Here is a 19,141-nt window from a genome sequence, read left to right on the forward strand (position 1 = left end):
GTAGCTGTTGAGCTGAAATTTAAACCAAATCTATTTCAGTGTTCTAGGAGCAAAATCATCCTTCTCATAAGATAACTCTGTCTGTGCTACTGTATATGAATATATATATTGTATATATGTATGTACATATATACATATATCTATCCATCTACATTCATATATATGTATACGTGTGTATATAGATATGTACATACACACATGTACAAATGCTGTAGAACCAACCACTTAGGAATGGTATCAGTGAAATAAATTAATGTTATAAAAATGTAAGATAGCTTCTGCCAATATCTTTATTATAAGAATGTTAACATTACAAATTCAAACACTCAGACGTTATGTAATACAGGAGCTAGGATTTTAATTCTTTTTCTTTTTTATGCAATATAATCTTTAATTACATTTTCTTGTATTGTTTCTCCAAACAATCCTTCTTTCATTTATTGGGAAAAACAAATCAAATAATAAACAACCATTCAATATTCTGTTTTATCTGCATTCGGCAAAACGTATACTAGATTTTATTTATTGTACTTTTTTCTGCACCTGCTCTGAATACAGAACTATTTATTTACTTCTGGACTAATGCTACCGATTATAGTACATCATTGCTTCAAAACAATTCTAATTATTGTTCAGATTTCCTAGATTTTGGAAATCAGCTTTCTCTAATGGTTGTAGACCTTCTGCACAGGAATTTGTGATAATATAGGGCCAAGATACAGCAAAATGCATGATTAATAAACATAAGGTCAAAACCTCGTATTTAACAGTTATATGAAACGTATATATGTATACCAAAAATTACATGCCAAAAACTATAGATTTCTAGATGAGAAGAATGCTTGACTTTGTTTGCTCTTTGAGGAAAAAAAAAAAGTGAGATTTTTCTATGAGATAAAGCATAACATTTGTATCCTCCCTCTTGGGCGGATTTTACAAGAGCAAATGGATGTCTTGGCTGACAAACTGCTAGTACTGAAAAATGTCTTAATCTTATGCTGCTTCCCCAAGTGTGCAACCTCCATTTAACTTGTTTTCTTGAGCATAACAGAAACAATTCATATAAAAATTGCCTAGCAGAGTTCTCTAGTAACTTACACTAGTTTACTGTAGTAATCTCACCTACAATTAGAATATGCAACATGCAGCTTGCTCTAAATGACTTGCATTAATCTGAATAGCTTGCACATGTCATATGAGCCCTTACTGTCCTGAAAAGAACAGTAGCTGAAGCTTCTTCATTTAAGAATTAGAGACTTGCTAGAGAAACGTTTTCTGTTAAGAATCTTTGAATTTGGGTCTTCTGATCATTGACCCTGTCAGAGCCTAGGTATTTTAGTCTGTTTCAGAATATACCTCTGAAGATTTTGAAAGACAAGATGACAAGGACAGACAAACTTTGCATTTATTAGTCTGATAACATCAGCATATGATTTATATTTGAATTAGTAATCTGAATGTTTGGCGCATAACAAAGATACTTACCAAGTTACTCATTTCTGATTGTGTAAATATAAAAGACTGAGGATTACGTCCACAATTGTTATATCTGACCACTATTATGTATAGCACAATTGTGTCTGAAATACCTACAAGTTCAGGTGGACACTTCTTTAGGTAATCAGGGGACCAGTTTGTAGATTTGTGTTTTAAATGAGCAAGATTAACCTGAGTTTCATTTGACATTAAAGCAAGGGACAAAGTTACAGTAGTGCTACATACCTAGTGCATGTACTGCTTACTTCTTTATCCATAGTATTTTTTATTTAAATATTCTAACTTCAATTTATATTAAAGTCAAGCTTGGATTAGGTGAAATAGGCAAAATTCACAGAATGATTGAGGTTGGAAGGAGCCTCCAGAGATCATCTGATCCAACCCCCCTGCCAAGCAGGGTCACCTGAAGCACGTTGCACAGGATGGCATCCAGGCAGATTTTGAATCTCTCTAGAAAAAGAGCCTTTCTGGGCAACCTGTTCCAGTGCTCTGTCACCCTCAAAATAAAGAAGTGTTTTCTCATATTCGAACTAATGATTATCTACTTTACAGTAGGCAGTTCCCAACCTAAACACTTGCTCACATACTCACAGTGTTTCTCAAGTCCATATAAGATAAAAATGGACCAGTTAGATAAAAAGAAATTTTTGTTGTCTTTAAACCATTTTGAAGCCTAATGGTTTTTCACATTCATTTCTTTATGACCAATGTTCCTTAAGGGGGACTTAGGGACAAATGACTTAATTTTCAAAATATTAGTAATTGTTAATTGTGAAATATGTTGAGAAATAAGATTTTTTTTTCATGAATGGGTGTTCACAAAGTTTACAAGCTGTACAGGTGGCCTTGGCACTTTTTTTCATTCATCTTTATTTGTACGATATTAATTTTAACTGATGTAAGATTCTTTCAAGAACTCATAGGTTAGTTTCATTTAATCGTGTAAATGGCCAAATATTATTCTATGTTTATGTTAGCTTCCCAGTGGGTAGACTTCAGAAGACTACTTAAAAATGCTATAAGCAGTGCCATCCATAATAACATCTGGAAGACTGGTAGTGTGGTAGACACAGATCCTTACAGCCACTGAAAGCAATTCTTCTGTTACCTAGCATGGCAACTTTTCTGTCATGGTAACAGAGGGATTCAGGGTTTGTGGGGGGTTGGAATGGGGGAGAGAAGCCAATACTAGATCTTCGGTACGTGTTTATCATCTTAACTCCTGTAGTTTGTCAAGTTTCCCCCTGCAGTGGTAGCTCCAAACCAGGCTTTTATTTGCAGTATGTGAAGGCTCCTATTCACAAAACTCCAGATTAGTTCTCTTCCCAGTCCTCTCAGGTCACAGGCAAATCCACCACCACCTCTGCCACCCAGCTCCAAGTATCAAATTCAGACAATATTACAATCAGTTGTATCTCAAAGGACATGAACTTTTATGAAGCTTCTGGAATATCTATCTGTATGTATAAATAACATACAGGAACAACCTTTCATCCATTGCCACCAAAGCAGACGGCAGCATACCTGCATCGTGGGGGAGTCACAGGTTTTCACATACAGGAACAACCTTTCATCCATTGCCACCAAAGCACGGCAAACCTGCAGACAGTTTTCACATACAGAACATACCTGCATCTGTCGTGGGGGAATCACAGGTTTTCTTTCCCTCATCAGTGGCGTAAGAGTTGCAACTGAATTATAGTTGAAAAGGAGTTTTGATCTACTTTCATCTGCTGAAAATATATATTACCAGCAACTCCATTTAGTTTTGGAGATGATCCTTCCTGGATACTGTCCCTGATGTACAGTTTCCGGCTCATACCCATGTTCCCACAGTATGCAGGAAGTGGAAAGCTGTTCAGAAGGTTGAGACAAGTCGGTCTTCAGAAGACTGGACATACTTGAGGAAGCTTGTTGTTTCTAGTACTGATTATTTACCCGGTTCTACTGGACCTGTTGCACAGAAATAGTTTGATCTGTTTAATAGATTCTATCCAAATAAGTTTCAGGCTGTGTACATGATTTTCATGAAGAAATGTTCACCTGCATACCTCGTATCTCATTTAGTCTGAGCAAGATAACCTACAAAAATGTTTTGAAATATCCTACTTGCTGAGGTTTGTAGTTGATTCTTCAAAACTCATCCCTACATTTGCCAATTGTTATGCATAGCACATTTGGTAGTCCTGCTGCAGCAATCAGTTCTGTGGGATTTAACCGGGACTACTTCAGAGTTTGCCCAAAGTAGGATTGGAGTGAGCATTCTCTTGAAGAAGAAAGAATGGTTACCTTAGAGCCTTAGAGGTTGGTTGCTTTTTTTCTCTCCTCTTTTTTTTTTTTTTTTTGTAAAGTAGATTGTCCATACACATTCCAAAGCCAGCTTTCTATCCCTCTTAGTGTTTTCAGTCCCAACACAGTTTGTTTTTCACCAAGGACTGAAGAAGCAGTTGAAGCTGCCTTCCTTGCCATTTGTTGACTGTCTGTGATAGAGCAAGGGCTCTTCAGTAAGACATCACTCTTTAAAGATTGTCCTAGTTATTACTTGTGAGGCACAGGTGCATCATGACAGAAATGTGAATAGGAAGTATGTCTCAAAGAGAAAGACTGCCCCTGTAAATTGAGTAATTCTTCATTTCTTTTATTGTTCAACCATGACAATATGTGTTTGCCAGCAGATGCCAATGAAAAAAAAGAAAACTTTATGTTCACCCTGCTTTTCTGTATAATCATGAGATGGTTTGTAAGTACTCAATTACTAGCTTAAATTCTAATTTTGAGCTGCCAGCCAAGATTATCATGTTCAAGCTCGTGACCCATTACTTAACTTGTTAAAAGGAACAACAGCTCAGATTACCCTTTTAGAAAAGACAATGCCACCAGTAGGTGATGGTAAGTTTGTGTAAGATCTACACTGCTCTGCATTAGGAGCTGACTAAAGAGGAACAAGCTCTTCTCATTAAGAAATGGCATCTATATTTGTGGTGGTGGTGGTAGATGTTGCAATCTTTGTACAGCAGAATGTATTCGAATCAAGTTTTCAATGTATTTATTTTTCTCTAATGTTTTTACTTTTTTTTTTGTATTTTACCTAAAACAGAAGTACAAAGCAGTATTTATTGTTTATTGTTTGAGGATAGAATGCAGTTTTCACCAGCAAACAAGCAAAGTGTTTTCTTGTTTGTTTGTTTTTAAAGAAATTTATTTCCTGGCGAGATACTTGGATTTTTTTTCTTCTCTTACACTGCAAATATCAGAAATGTACCCATGTATACAGTTTTAACTGTAACCACAGTGATTTCTGCATTCTGCTGTGTGCATCATTTTACCATCTGCATCTTGTTAAGACTGTTCTTTATGAGACCTCTAGAAATAACTAAAATCCTTTAGCACAAACATACCTACTGTAATATTCAATAGCATCCATACTGGGCAATATCCAACTCCCATTGAATGCAAGGACACTTGAATGAAGGGCGTTCATTGACTACGAAAGAATGAATCAGGCTCATACTGATCTCAAGATTGTAGAGATGTGAGTGTTTGTATAATCATATGTGCATTAATTGTGTGTGTGTTTGTGTGTATGTTTCTACAGTATGTGGAAATATGCATAGACTTCTGCGTGAAAGTGACTTAAATTTTACCATAAAGTTGTGTTTTGTATTGCTGGAGGGAAAAAAAAGAATTGCTGGAAAGATGAAAGATGAGTCTTCCTTCTCTAACCTTTAAATCAAATAACCTATTATCTCAATGTTATTGTTCTGAAGTAATGCGGTGCTATAAAACTGGAATAGAAGAATCTGGTCTGTGTTATGATTAGGTATCTTGCTGGCTTTTAAATGAGATTGTTAGTGTTAAGTATATAGGCTTTAATAATATATCTCAATTGTTTAAAGAATTTTGTAAAGTATTTTTTAAACAATCTTACCTGAGGTGTTCTGAGCATTTTATTTTGTGTGGGAGAGTTCTGGAGTATGAAGGCAAGTCAAATTCTAATTTTTTTAGATGACTTTTTTTCTTGTCTTTAAAGATCAAGAAGGTACTGAAGTATGATTTCTAAGTGTTACACTCATTATAGAAGTTCAACTTCCTTCTACAAGATGTTGTTTTTATGACACAAAAGTGTGTCATAAAAAATTAACATTTAGTTATAACAAGGAGATGTTTTTATTTCACTTAACATCTGTAGCAGATGTGAAATATGTAATTATTTTTGTAAAAGACTTCATAACTTTCACGATTCTTTTGTTTGGCACATCTTTCTTCTATTGGGCATTTTAGACAATTGATAAGCATTATTCAGTGGCATATGGTCTGAGTCTGACGTGCTTTGAAAAGAGTACAGAGTACTAATAATGAGGATTCTGTGAAAATGGGAAAACCAGCACAACAGATATGCTTTGAGAAAGTATGGGTTTTTAGCATCTTGAAACAATATATCACACTCAAAGGGACAGAATTGGGCTGCACAATCTGTTAGCTCATTCTTGTCCAATCTGGTCTCCTCCTTTCTTTTGGAGCCAGCATTGTCATCAACTTGCTGAATTATACTCTGACTGGAATGTATTTCAGGCACAGGGTAATGTATCTACTTAAATGGAATCCTATCTTTCTACAAAAGCTTTTTAAGTATAATAAATTTAAAATATAAAAAAGTTCTATTAGCTTAAAGTAAATGGTTCAACAGTTTACATATGTGCAGGAACAAAGAAAATGACTACTTACTAGTTTGAGAAAAATCTAGCTTGTTCAGAGATTAGAATATACTAGATCAAAATAGACTATTTTTTATAGTAAATATTTTGTGATAATTTACAGTAAACGTTTGTTTGTTTTTTTAGGTTTTTAATTAAAAGGTGTAATCCTAATCAACCTCATGTTAGAGGAAAGCGTGGGAGGGATTTTTGTTTGTTCATCAGGAGATATGTGAAAAATAGCAAAAGCTTCTCCGTGTGGACCCAGTCCTGGAAGTCTTAGAGTCCAGGGAAAATTTCCCCTTGCACTAGGTTCCCTGAATCAACTGTTAATAGGTTTTTTTTTAATTATTATTATTTATTTATTTATTTATTTTAATTTCTTTTGTTTTGTTTTAATGTCAGTCCCATGTATATTTGCATATATTATTTTTTAAATACTTTCTGTTCTTAAAATATATCTTTGACCTTTTGCGAGTTTACAGCACAGTTTTTTTTTCAGAAAAGATAAATAGTAATAAAGTTAAAACTGTAGAAATTGTAGTCTTGATTTTTAGTCACAATGGTGTGTCTATTTCTGGTTAATCAAACTATTAATTATGCCAGCATTTCTTAATAGAAAGTGATAATATTCTTAAAACTAAATTGACATAAGGAGGTTATATTTTTAAATAAATTGTCACGAGAATTTTAAGCCTTGGGTTGTGCCTATGGGTAAAATAGTTGTGTTTATTACATTGATTTATGTGAAAGTAAGGGGTCAGCTAAAAATGCCTAGGATTCCCTGCTGCTAAAGTGACAGGATAGTAGTACATGCGCCAGCTCTCCTGCTAAGGGTTCTTTAGTTTTCCTGTGGTAAATTACACTGCTTTGCAGGTATGGCTAACAGCACCACAGGCCACCGCTGTAATACAAGTCAGAGGGAAAAAAAATAACCACTGCTGATTGTAAAAGCAAGAAGAACATCTTTGAATAAATTCCCAGCAGTGAGAATTTAGGATGTTATATGCTAGACACTACATGACAAAAAGGTTTAGCCCAGGTTCTATACTGAAAAGAACTAACACCGTAAAAACTGCATGTGCTGAAGGAGCAGTCTAATTGCTATAGACAAATCCAAATCAGCTAATTTGATGGCTGTATTTTCTAGAGGAAAAGGGAGTTTAGATTCATTATTTTCCCAATATCAAATTCTGCTCATGTGAATAAATAAATAAAAGTCATTGGAACTGGCTTGTTCTCTCACATTAAAGACATGACTATCATAAGGTAATGATACTTGGTGAGGAGAAGAAAAATTAATTCAACAATTTAATATCCTTTGTCAATTTTTGAAGGCAGAAATTAAGTAAATTGTAAATGCATTTATAATTTTTTATTTTCTCTTAATGCTTCCTGGTGCTTTTTTCCACTTTTTCATCTGACTTCCCTGTATGTCAAATGTATACATAAAACTAATATTTCTTAGTGTCTATCTAAGCACTGTGCTACTACCACTTCATAAATGCACAGTAAACTGTGGTTGCTATTACGACTATACTTACCATATATATATATATATATATATGCTACTTGCTATACTATGACTATAGTTACTACTATAGTTGATGGTCATAATTGTAGAGAAAGCAGTGCACTGATTCTCATTTTATCCAGTTATTTTTTTGTCTTAGAAGAAATCTTTAAGATGGGTCATAATTCATGTTGTCTACACTACAGTCACATGTCTACATGTTGACTAGAGAAATCAAAGGTTTGCTGATTGTATCTAGATAGATAAACTTTATCCTTTAACATATCCTCCTTTCATTCAGTTCTTTTCTCTCTCTTCTGCTTATCTGCCCCTCTTCTTGTTTCCCTTTCCTAAACAGATATCCCCTTTTCACTTCTCAGTTCATTGCTTTTTTCTTCCTGCTTCCTTTCCTTTCAGTGTTTTATAGTCCCTTTCACTCTTCTCTGCTGTATGCGTCCCTTTTATACAAGTCAGTTTAGTTTATGCAACAAACTTACCATGTCCCATAATATAAGATAGTGCCAGGAACATCCAGGCAGCTGCATTATGAGAGAAAATTAAGTTTAGGGGCTTCCATTAGGTAGTTCAAATTGATTGGACCAAGCCAAAACTTGAATAATATTTTTGAAAATTGGGTTCTCTGTTACTTCTGTCATTCCTGGTTCAATTAATCAATATTACTACAACAAATAGAGTTTTTAAACTGCTTTATAATTTGTTCTTCCTGACAAAAATTGATTGATTTACAAAATCTATATTGGATTTTTTAAAATCCTGAATATAGGCTATTATACTCCCTGGATTTTTTGTACCGAGGATTTTTTGATAATAGTGATGACATATATTAGTTGGGTTTAGATACATAAGTAATTGTAGAAACATTAAGGTCTGAGAAGTATAAAAGCCTGGAAACGTTTGGAGAAAGTTACAATTTTGAGCATCAGAAGTGCAACACCTCAGAGTTCAAAGTGGGAATGATATTATCACTGCAGTCATACAAATACCATATCCCAGTACTTCGAGGTACTCAGTCTGAGATGAGACTAAATATTCAGTCTGAGTTCTCCAGTTATCATGAGTAATTCATTTTGCACTATTCTTTTGTTCTTTAAACGTTGCTATACCTCCTAGGTTAACTGTGAGCGATGCTGCCCTTAAGTATGCAATATCATCATGCCACTGCTGGTGGCACCAGGAAACCACTAATAAGAGATGAGGTTTGAAAGTTTCTGGCTATATTATAATAAAATCACATATAATAACAAATGGCCGTAGGAATTCAACAATAGAAAGAATATTGAGGAGCAAATCACCAAGCAGGATAAAGAAGTTGCAAAGTTTTTGTTCGTTATTAGTGAGGGGCTTTTTCACAGAGGTAGTCTGCAGAAATAAATGAGCTTATTATGGAACTTACTACATGAAAACTTAGGCAAGAAATGTAGAGGGTAGTTAAAAGGATTCCAAATAGTCATAGATTTGAATAGTAATAGTAATAAAAATTAACTTTTTGTCCTTCTAAAAAGTTCAAATGGAGACATTTACTGTATGTTGGATTTCACTACAGGGTTTGGGTCTATAAATTACAATCTAACTCTCAAAAAAAATCAAAAGAATTGGGATTACAGCATGTAAATCAAAAACTTTATTGATGGATAATAATTGCAGAATTATTAGATTGTAGAACTGTGTCTATTTTTTCATAGGCATTGGTGAGTCAAATTTATTTTTCATGACTGTTTTGTTACTGGTTGCAGGGATTTGCTATATTTTTATACCAGGTCTAACCCTTTTGATACGAGGAATTGCATTAAACTAACACAGAGCAGAATACACAGCATCTGCCAGCACTGTCAAGATATTTTCAGCATTTTCATTTCCTTATCTATGCTACTTAGTGTGTCTATATAGTCATGTAGTTTTGTATTCCCCCCACCCTTAATATAGTATTTGATTTTTTAGAGTGAAAACAGACTTTTCAAAGAATGAAGACCCTGTTTTCCTGTCTGTGTTAACAGTTGAGCAAATTATCCTTGATATAAAAAATGAAATAACAACCCTAAAAGTTTAAAAATTTCTGAGTAATCTGTTTTAAAATATGTAACTATTTACTCTGTTACAGATGAATGACATTATCGTGACAGTTAGAGATTCAAACTTGAAGCTGACACTTGCTTTTGGAATAGGCATGCACCATGCAGGTCTGCATGAGAGAGACAGGAAAACTGTGGAAGAATTGTTTGTGAACTGCAAAATCCAGGTACATTTGTTCTTTGAATCCGGCCGTAATGTGTTTTACATGGAATTTTAAAAGTTGGCTTTTTGTTACGTGTACCTCATTAATCTTTCTTTCTGTTTTAGGTTCTTATTGCCACAAGCACATTAGCTTGGGGTGTAAATTTTCCAGCTCATTTAGTAATTGTTAAAGGAACAGAATACTATGAAGGAAAAACAAGGCGTTACGTGGATTATCCCATTACAGGTACTCAAATAAATTATGGAAATACTCATATGCTGAAATATATTTCAAACATATGCAAATGATCTGAATTATTTTGTAACTAACCAATGAGAATACCTAAATTAGGTAGAAGCTAGGATTGCTGAGGAGGGTTTCTTTGTTTAATGCAAGTTGTAGGAGAACTCTGAAGATTTTACATGATTTAAAAATGTTTCAGTTTTGTAAATCTTTTTTTTTTTTTCTAAGTTCCTTTAATGCACATTGCTCAAAGTAGATGTTGGGCAATTAAAGGTACAATATGAAGTCATTTATCTTCCTAGTAATTTGGACAAAAGGAAACTTTCACACAATTTTTTGAAACCTTTTTTTAAATAGAAACAGATTTTAGTGGTTTGAAGTGCAAAAGTTGTATCACACATATGAGAGCATAAAATGTATGTCATCACTTGACAGTAAACAAAAACTCTAACTAGTATAGTATCTTTAGTGATATAAGAGATACTTCAAATAAGTGTTATTTCAAAAATAATCAGCTTAATAAAATATTTGAATTTCTGGTTTGATATAGACTTTTATTGCTTCCTACCTCCAGTAATTTCTACTTTTCTTAAACTGCTCTGTAGTTCTTCCAATGAGCTTAAGAAAGTGAACCATGGAAGAACTTCTTTCAAAGTTTAGTCAGGGAGAATATCTGTCTGGATGGGTACTAAGCTTGAAGAATGAGGACAAGCTAAATTTATTCCAGGTTTCCTGTTCTGTTTTCTCTTTCTATTTTCACAAGAGGAAGTTTATTATTAAATGATCCTGCAGTATGCCAGAGATGTATACATCTAAGGACAAATAAATGTAATTTGTAATGTAAATAGAGATCTTGCATCCTTTAAGCCACGCACTGTCTTTTTATAGTAAGAAAAACTTACTAATGAGAAAAGCTCAAACTGAAAATAATACAGGGGTTATTTCTCCAAGTAACCCATCATGGAGGTTAATTTAGTGGTTAGTGCTCTGCTGGAAACTTGGGATCAATTTCCAGACCAGCTCTCTTGTTCAAAGATTCTGGTATGACCCGGGAGCTTTGCCATACATACTTGCATTTTGTGACAGACCGGCTAGTATAAACCTAGTATAAACAGTCTCTGCAGAGAAGTAACGTTTTGCTTGTCCCAACTGGAAGAACAGTGACAACTGACTTTATTAGTAAACGGGGAAGAGTGATGAGGAAAGAAACCAACTGATATTTTAGATTTTATGTTGAATCTGTGGGACTGTCAGAGAAAAGTAATAGGGTAAATAATATATTCAAAAGAAATCAGAAACTCAATAAACATTGAGGCCTTACTATGCTATTTTAGAAATCCATCGTACAAGTACTCACAAAGGCATTAGGAGAGGTTTATACTCTTTATTGCCTTTTTGAATTCAGGTGTCTTGGATATTAAGGGTTGTTTGGTTCTTGAATCTTAAATAAGACTTCATGGGGGTGTGAACAGAGGGGAATACTACCATCTATGATTTAGGTTTCATTCTCTGCACTGCAACAGAAAATGCAGATTCCTTATTTTATGAAGAAATGTAGTATGGTTTATTTAGAATATTTTTAACTTTCTAGAGAATATTCATGTTTCTGGAAGTTCTGTGGATAGGTAATACAATTCTTCAGCAGCAATTAAATGAAAATTTAATGTGTTTCTTTTGGAAATATTTCCAAATTTTCACAGTACTGTCTTTAATGCTGCCTTCACTATTCCGCCATGGTATAACTTGCTTTTTCCCTGCAGAAGTTACTTTTGTGTGCCAGGGATGCATTTGGCTCCAAGTAAGCAGCTGAGGGCAGAATGAATCATTGTGGAGTGTTCAGTAATTTTGAAATAAGTAAAAATGCTTCTTTCAGTGAAATTGGAGGTTCTGGGGAGGTCTTTCTCTCAGTGACCAGACGTTTACTCATCCAGTTGGATCACATTTAACATATCAGGAGTTTAGTTAAGTGATTAAAAGCAGCCAAGCAGCATATAGTCAGTAGAGAAAATACTGGTTTTGGATAATTATTTAGCAGAATATTTGGCTAAAATCATATCCATAGTAAATCCCTTTCCTATATGTTATTATGTACAATTTAAATCACCATATTAGAATAGCAAGATAATGTTTCATCACCCTCCTGTATACACACCTATCATTTTCAAACTAATTTCATTTTACATTTCATGTCAATCCTCAATTAGCAAAATTAATAAACTGATAAAAAACACTGGTGTTTATGTAGCTCGTGTGTACACATGTATGTTACTGAAAACTTGTTCTGTTTATTGTCACTGGACTGTTTCTCTTATCATTGTCCATCGCTGTATCACATTCTAAACATTCTGTCTTGGCCTTCCTTAACGATAATACCCTGCTGACCATTGGGCCAAAAAGCTTACTTTGCTTCTGAGGCCAAAGAAACCATTTTTCAAAATGCCAGGTACTGCAAACCACATACTCTGTAGATATGATAGAACTCAGAGAATACAAAAGAAAAAAAAAAAACATAAAAAGTTTCAAAAATAAATATTTAAAACTTACTTTTGAACTAATATCATTTGTTTCTTCAAACTTAAATAGATGCTGGAGGCACCAAAAAGGAATCAGATCTCAGTTGGGAGAGACAAAGAACAACCTATACTGATGCAGTTCTCAGATTATGAGAAGACAAACAGATAGATGATAAGTGTACATATCTTGGTTGTCAGGTAGCAAGTTGAGAATGTTCTGTACGGACTTGTATTTTCAGTGTTTCTAGAAATCACTGACTAACTTGTATTTGCAAGTAATAATGTATAGGTATAGTACATGTGAGCTTTATCTGCTTTTAAATTTGTATATCATGATCTGATATAGGGAAAACGTATATGAAACCTTCTCTACTCCAGTGCTAGTAGCAAATAGCACTTGTCTTGAAGTTTGAGTGGCAAAGATCATAGCTCTTAGTAATTATAATTACCTTTACCTTTTTTTTTCCCTCTAAATTATTAAAAACCTAGGAAAATATATATAGGAGAGTCTTATGCAAGGAACACCTATTATTGTGAAGTCAAGTACTTGAAGATTAGGAAGTGATATACAGTTACCCACTGTAGGCTTCGTGAGTTCTTTTACTCACTATCATCTTTCATTTCATGATAACAAACAAGAGATGCATGCCGAATGGAGGGAGAGAAGGGGGAATTTATATATTTATATTAGGTGTAGGCTTGGTTACTATTGCAGTGGGAGGTCTTCAAGTATGCAGATGATAGTCTCCGCCACAAATAAGTTCATCATAAATTTTCCTGAGATAGGGAAAAAAAAAAGTCAAAAATCAATAGGGCATATGAGGCCAAAGAAATATTAAAAAAAAAAAACTATTACACATTATATAGAAATAAATAATTTTTTTTTTCAGTGCATTTATTTTATGCATTATTGTCTCTTTGGCAGATGTGCTTCAGATGATGGGACGTGCAGGCAGACCACAATTTGATGACCAAGGCAAAGCTGTAATTCTAGTTCACGATATTAAGAAAGACTTCTACAAAAAATTCCTTTATGAACCTTTCCCAGTGGAATCCAGGTAAAGTAAAAGCAATCTGAAAAGCTAATCAAACTATCAACAATACTACAAATGAGGGATACAGAAAAGTGAAACAAAATTCCTGTGCGGAGTATATCCTAAATATTGAGGTCCTAGAGGAAATTCATTTTTTAAGAAGTTGTCTATCCAGAAAAATTCTTTCTTCCGTGAGTCTTGAAGCACTGTTGAGTTCTTCGGTCTGTTGCCAAATAATTTTACAAATGCTTCTCCGCTTTTGATTGTATCAGACACTGGAATGAGAGCACAAACTGTTCTTCTAGGCAAGTGTGTAGGGCAACTGTATGTGATATTCACAACCCTCTCTGAAATTCTATGACAAATTCCTAATAGGGAAAAAAAATGAGAGTTTCTAGCACTTTTTAGCTAGAAAACTTGAACTGTTATGGATATTTCACATTCTTTAAAATCTCCCTAGTTCAAAAAGAAATCTGACTAGTATAAGTGATTACTAATACCCATTCAAACCATCTTTCACTTCAAAACTGCAAGATTGTTGTCAGAAAAAATAGAAACACCACCTTTTGCACTCTCTCTGAACTTAGTTGGTGGACAGAGTTTTCTGTCCAGCATAATGTAACTTGTGCCTTGTTTTTGATATTTATAATAGTTGTTCAACAAGAAGCAAAATCAATTACATCAGTCTACTATATGTGCATGGAGGAATTCTCAGATATCTAATAAAGCATAAGCATTAATGAAAGCTTTTCTGAGTAATGAAGAATTCACAGTATTGTTCTCCTATAGAAACTTTGTCGCTCTACATGAGCACTAATTGGACCTCTGAGCGGTCAGGAAATTTGCAGGAACTCGAGAGTGCTATCCACCTGTGAAAAGTAGTTGAAATGGACTGGTGTATTTGAAGGTTAATTTCAGGGCTGCATAGGCAGACTAATACAGTTTTTTTTACAAAGACTGTGGCAACACGTATTTCATTTCCTTAGGAAGCCATGCTTCTTATTTTTCTTTTTTTTTTTTTTTAACATATAATTGCACTTAGTACAGAAGTCTAAGGTGTTGAACATCTTTGAAATAATAGCTAGTAAGTCAAAACGGCAGCATGATTAAAATGCTGGTGATATATCTAGACTGATAGTGTTGTCCATAGGTTCATGCCCGGTGCACCGCGCCAGGAAGGAAACATGAACTAGGAAATCCATTGTTTCTAGATGAAGAAATTATATCTTCAATATCACAGTACTAATCACAACTTGTTCCCATTTTTAATACTATAAATATTGCATGTTTCTAGTAACTCATTTTGTGTATATATTTATTTATATCAACAGTTTAATATATTCCATCTTTCACTATAAACAAAAAATATTTGATGAACTTTCAAATGAAGATTCACATGTTAATGGTGATCTTGATAAGTTCTTTGTAGGTTGTGATCTGATTAATTTAGAGTTGTTGTGGTCTTTTATGACCATCAAAGATACTTGAAGTAAGAGCCTTCATAGCTTCAAAGAGAAATTTGGGTTCTTTTGTAGGAATTTTATTTTTAGAATGCTTTCTCATCTTGTTCTACCAAAGAGCAGATTTATCAGCTTTGTGTAGTACTTCCAATTTTTAAAATTAAACCTCAGATTTTTTTAATTACAGATTTTTCTAAAAAAGGATCGTCTATGCATTAGACTTCAGTGCACAACTCAAATGACAGACAGGCCTTGTGCTCTCACTGATCATGGGTCTGAAACATGGTACATTAGAAGCAAAAGAGAAAGTGATTTTTGTTATGGAATAATAAATAATAATAATTCAGTAATAGCTATTGAATAATCAATCCAATTTCTGTTGGACAGTCTGGGTAGAACAGCTGCTTCTTTGCCTTCAGAACTCTGCAACCAGTGGTATAGAGCAGTATAACAGTTACTCATGCCAAATTATTGTTTACTTTCATCAATAAGGGAAAAATAGGAAAAGTAAAAGGATTATGATACAGGAAAAATTAGGCTAGTCTTTAAGGATATTTGCCATTCCCTGACTGAACTGCAGCTAGGCATGATATCATTAGGTAGCCAAGTGGAGGTCTTTGTTCCATTAGTGAAACTAAACAGTATTTTAGTCTGTAAAAACCATTTTACACTGCTTTTGTTCTTCTATGTTTCAGAGTTTAGACCTTTGTGGGTAAAAGTAGCTTTTTTTTTTTTTTCCCCTATATTGGATGAAGATGAGGAAAAATCTGGGAGAAGCAGTTTTGATGTAATTTTAATAGCCCCTCAAGTATTTGTCAAGTATTAGCTAAGCTATTGCCACTGTTTCATTTCCTGTTTGTCTTTCCATATGATTTTCTATTGGATTAAACCAGCATGATCATATGGTCAACATACAGTATTCAGAAGTTACCACTTAGTAGCTCCATCTGAATACATTCCATAAATGACTTAAACGTGTGCATTCTTGGTCCAATCAAAAAATAATTTGAGCTTCATACCAATACCATGTAAAGAAGATGACTGACCTTGCAATTACATCCCCTCTTCTTCCCCTCTTCTCTTTTACCGGAAAATAAATATATAATATTTTCAGATTAAAAGTAATAAACCTTTTAATACACAATTCTACAAAATATATTACCTGTCTTTGTGATTGTAAAGTCAGCAAAGTCCTCTTGTTTCCTGTTCTTCAGCTTGTTAGATGTGCTGGCTGACCACTTGAATGCTGAAATTGCTGCTGGAACCATTACTTCTAAGCAGGATGCAATGGATTATATCACCTGGACTTACTTCTTCCGTCGACTTATAATGAACCCAACGTGAGTATAAAATACAAAAGCAATTTAACCTAAAGGTAGCTTGAGGGTAGAGTTGATCTAAAGGTGATACTGCTGCTGTTGGAGCCTACAATACTTAGCAGTCTCCAGTATAGGAGCATTACTGGCCCACACATGGAATAAAACTTGTGTGCACATTTTTTTAATAATTTTTCTCTAAATATAAATGGATTTCTTGGCAGATAACTTACATTACAATTTAGTAACAACTATAAAATAGCATTATTGAGAAGGGTACATCAGCATCCCTAAAATAAAACTCCAGATTATCACATTCCTTTAGGTATTGCATTTATAATGTGTTACTTCTTTTTAGCTACCACATTGATATGTTATGCCCAGTCTTCTATAGAAAATCTATGAAGATTTGAATTTTCCTAATAAATAAGAGAATAGCTATCAGCTGTTTCTCTATGATAAAGTTTACTTTCATTAGGGGATCCTGGTGAAACCATGTGTGCAATATTTTCAATGATTGCTATCATCCTGCCTAGCTCCAGCTGGTATGCAGACCATACTGAGCCGTTCCAGCAACGTAGGCTGCCTTTGCCACAACGCTATTTTGCACAAATGGTATTTTGTGTGTCATGTATCATTCACCCACCAAAATAATGTGGCAAATAAAGAATTAGGCATTTGTAGCACTAAATATTTCTTGATGTACTGCAGCATGTCATATTTCTTCAATCATTTTAATGTCCGTAACATTTGGGTGAATTTTCAACTGAGTTCCTTACAGGCAACTGCTGCTGGAGCCTGCAGGTGATAAAAGGTGAAACAATAATTTCCTTTAACTCTTTTTGAATCTTCATTAGTTTTCAATTCTGCATCTAGCCCTGTGCTGAGAATCTCCCACAGAACAAAATTTCCATCTAATCTTCTTGGGAAATCAAAAATGCACAGTGTTAGAACTGTAAATTAAAAAAAAAAAAAAAAAGTATTCAATTCTCTCACTTTAACAAAATGAATAAATGTATGTGGAAGATGGTTCTGCCCTGAGAGTGACAAACAGCTAAATTCTGTTTTCATCTAGGTTAGATGAAGGTAAAGCTGTGTTTGAGATTTACACATGATCCAAACTACAACTGATGTTAAAAACTGTGCCACTGCAATCACTATTAGTTTTCAGTATAGAGAATGTGTGAAGTTATTTTAAAATGTCTTGCTATTCATTTGCTCTGCTAAAGTGACTGTTGATTTGTCTTCACCAAGCTTTGATTGCATGGTATCTGGTAGACAGACATATCTTATAAGACAAAAACAAATAGCCCATAGGTAAATGTAGAATAGAGAAATATAGTCATCTGATTTAAGGGGCAAGCTCTCCCCAGTGAAAAAGAACGTTCACGCTGGAGTGTGAGTTTGGCATGTTTACTGGTGATACTTTTTTCTCAGCAGTCTTTTTAATGTACAGTTTCATAGAAAGCTAAATGTGAATTTATCACAGTATAAATTTCTAAGCAAAAGTTCTTCTATTCTGAGAGGATTCTAAGAAGAAAGTTAAATTAAAAAAAAAAAAAGACTATTTCATAGTGAGAAGCAGGGCCATTGTAGTGGCAGACAATGTGAATAGCTTTTGACTAGTCATGTCTATAATGTCAGGACAAGAACGCACATCGAAGTTTCTAATGTAATCGTAGTTGTTTATTGGAACACCACACATACAGGTTGGAACAGTTCAGAAGTTCTGCTGCTTTCCCCAGTCTCTCATCCACACAAAGGTACTCGGCATTCCTCGTGTACTCAGTCATGCAGAGAGAAAAATGAAGGACGTTATTGACTCTGTCAGAGAGGTCATTTCTAGATACTAAGCGCAAATGCAGTGGATGTGCACACTTTTACTCTTTTACATGATAATAATTTCTACTAAGTTTCACCCAAAATTACTAAACTTGATAGTTAATAGCATACTATTTGAATGGATATGCATACTATTTGAAATGAATCAGTGTTTGAATGAGATACATCAAAGGAACATTGAAGAGTTTTATGAAGAGAAATCAGCGGTAGTTGAGATAACTGAGTAAATTGCAATACAGTAGTAGCATTTAGTGTGCCATAAATGAGCATATGAAATGTTTGATATTACTAGACAATAATTATTTATGGCCCTTAGTAATTCAAAGGTTTAGGGGGTTATTTTTTCACAAGAGCAGGAGCGTAATGGCTGAATTTTGTTTTGGGTACTTGCACAGTACCCACCCAGTGTCACTTGATACAGTGTTCTTTATCATGTCCTGCCCCAAAGCAATTTTCTTGACATTCTCTCCATTATGAAACAACAGCTATTTTCTACCCAGCAGGTGACAGTACCTTAGTGGTGAAGAAGTAATTCCCATATGCATGTTTGGTAAATTGCCTTGGGATTCTTTGGCATGAAAGGCATTGCATGTGATGCTGTAAATCCCCAAAATAATGGGCTTAGATAATATGCAGAAGATTTATATTCTTATTTATTGCCAGTTTTAGCTACTTGTATATTAAAGCTGCATAAACAAATCTACGATCATTCTATTCCAAACCGGTACCATAAAATGCCTTACTGAATCCTGCAATTTATTCTATTTGAGTAATATTAATCTACCTTAATAGTGAG

At 34.2% G+C, this 19,141-nt stretch overlaps 1 protein-coding gene across 3 annotated transcripts in view; it reads left to right on the forward strand.

The window, feature by feature from the left end:
* Positions 1–19,141, forward strand: part of ASCC3 (activating signal cointegrator 1 complex subunit 3) — a 286,385-nt gene that overhangs the window by 217,037 nt on the left and 50,207 nt on the right. For all 3 annotated transcript variants that reach the window (XM_066994480.1, XM_048066536.2, XM_066994481.1), the window contains 4 exons: positions 9,824–9,961; positions 10,063–10,183; positions 13,619–13,751; positions 16,402–16,527. In XM_066994480.1, coding sequence (XP_066850581.1) covers positions 9,824–9,961; positions 10,063–10,183; positions 13,619–13,751; positions 16,402–16,527 — 518 coding nt within the window. The remainder of the gene's footprint in view (positions 1–9,823; positions 9,962–10,062; positions 10,184–13,618; positions 13,752–16,401; positions 16,528–19,141) is intronic.

The sequence above is a fragment of the Anser cygnoides genome, chromosome 3 (assembly GCF_040182565.1).
Source record: "Anser cygnoides isolate HZ-2024a breed goose chromosome 3, Taihu_goose_T2T_genome, whole genome shotgun sequence".
NCBI classification, from domain to species: domain Eukaryota; kingdom Metazoa; phylum Chordata; class Aves; order Anseriformes; family Anatidae; genus Anser; species Anser cygnoides.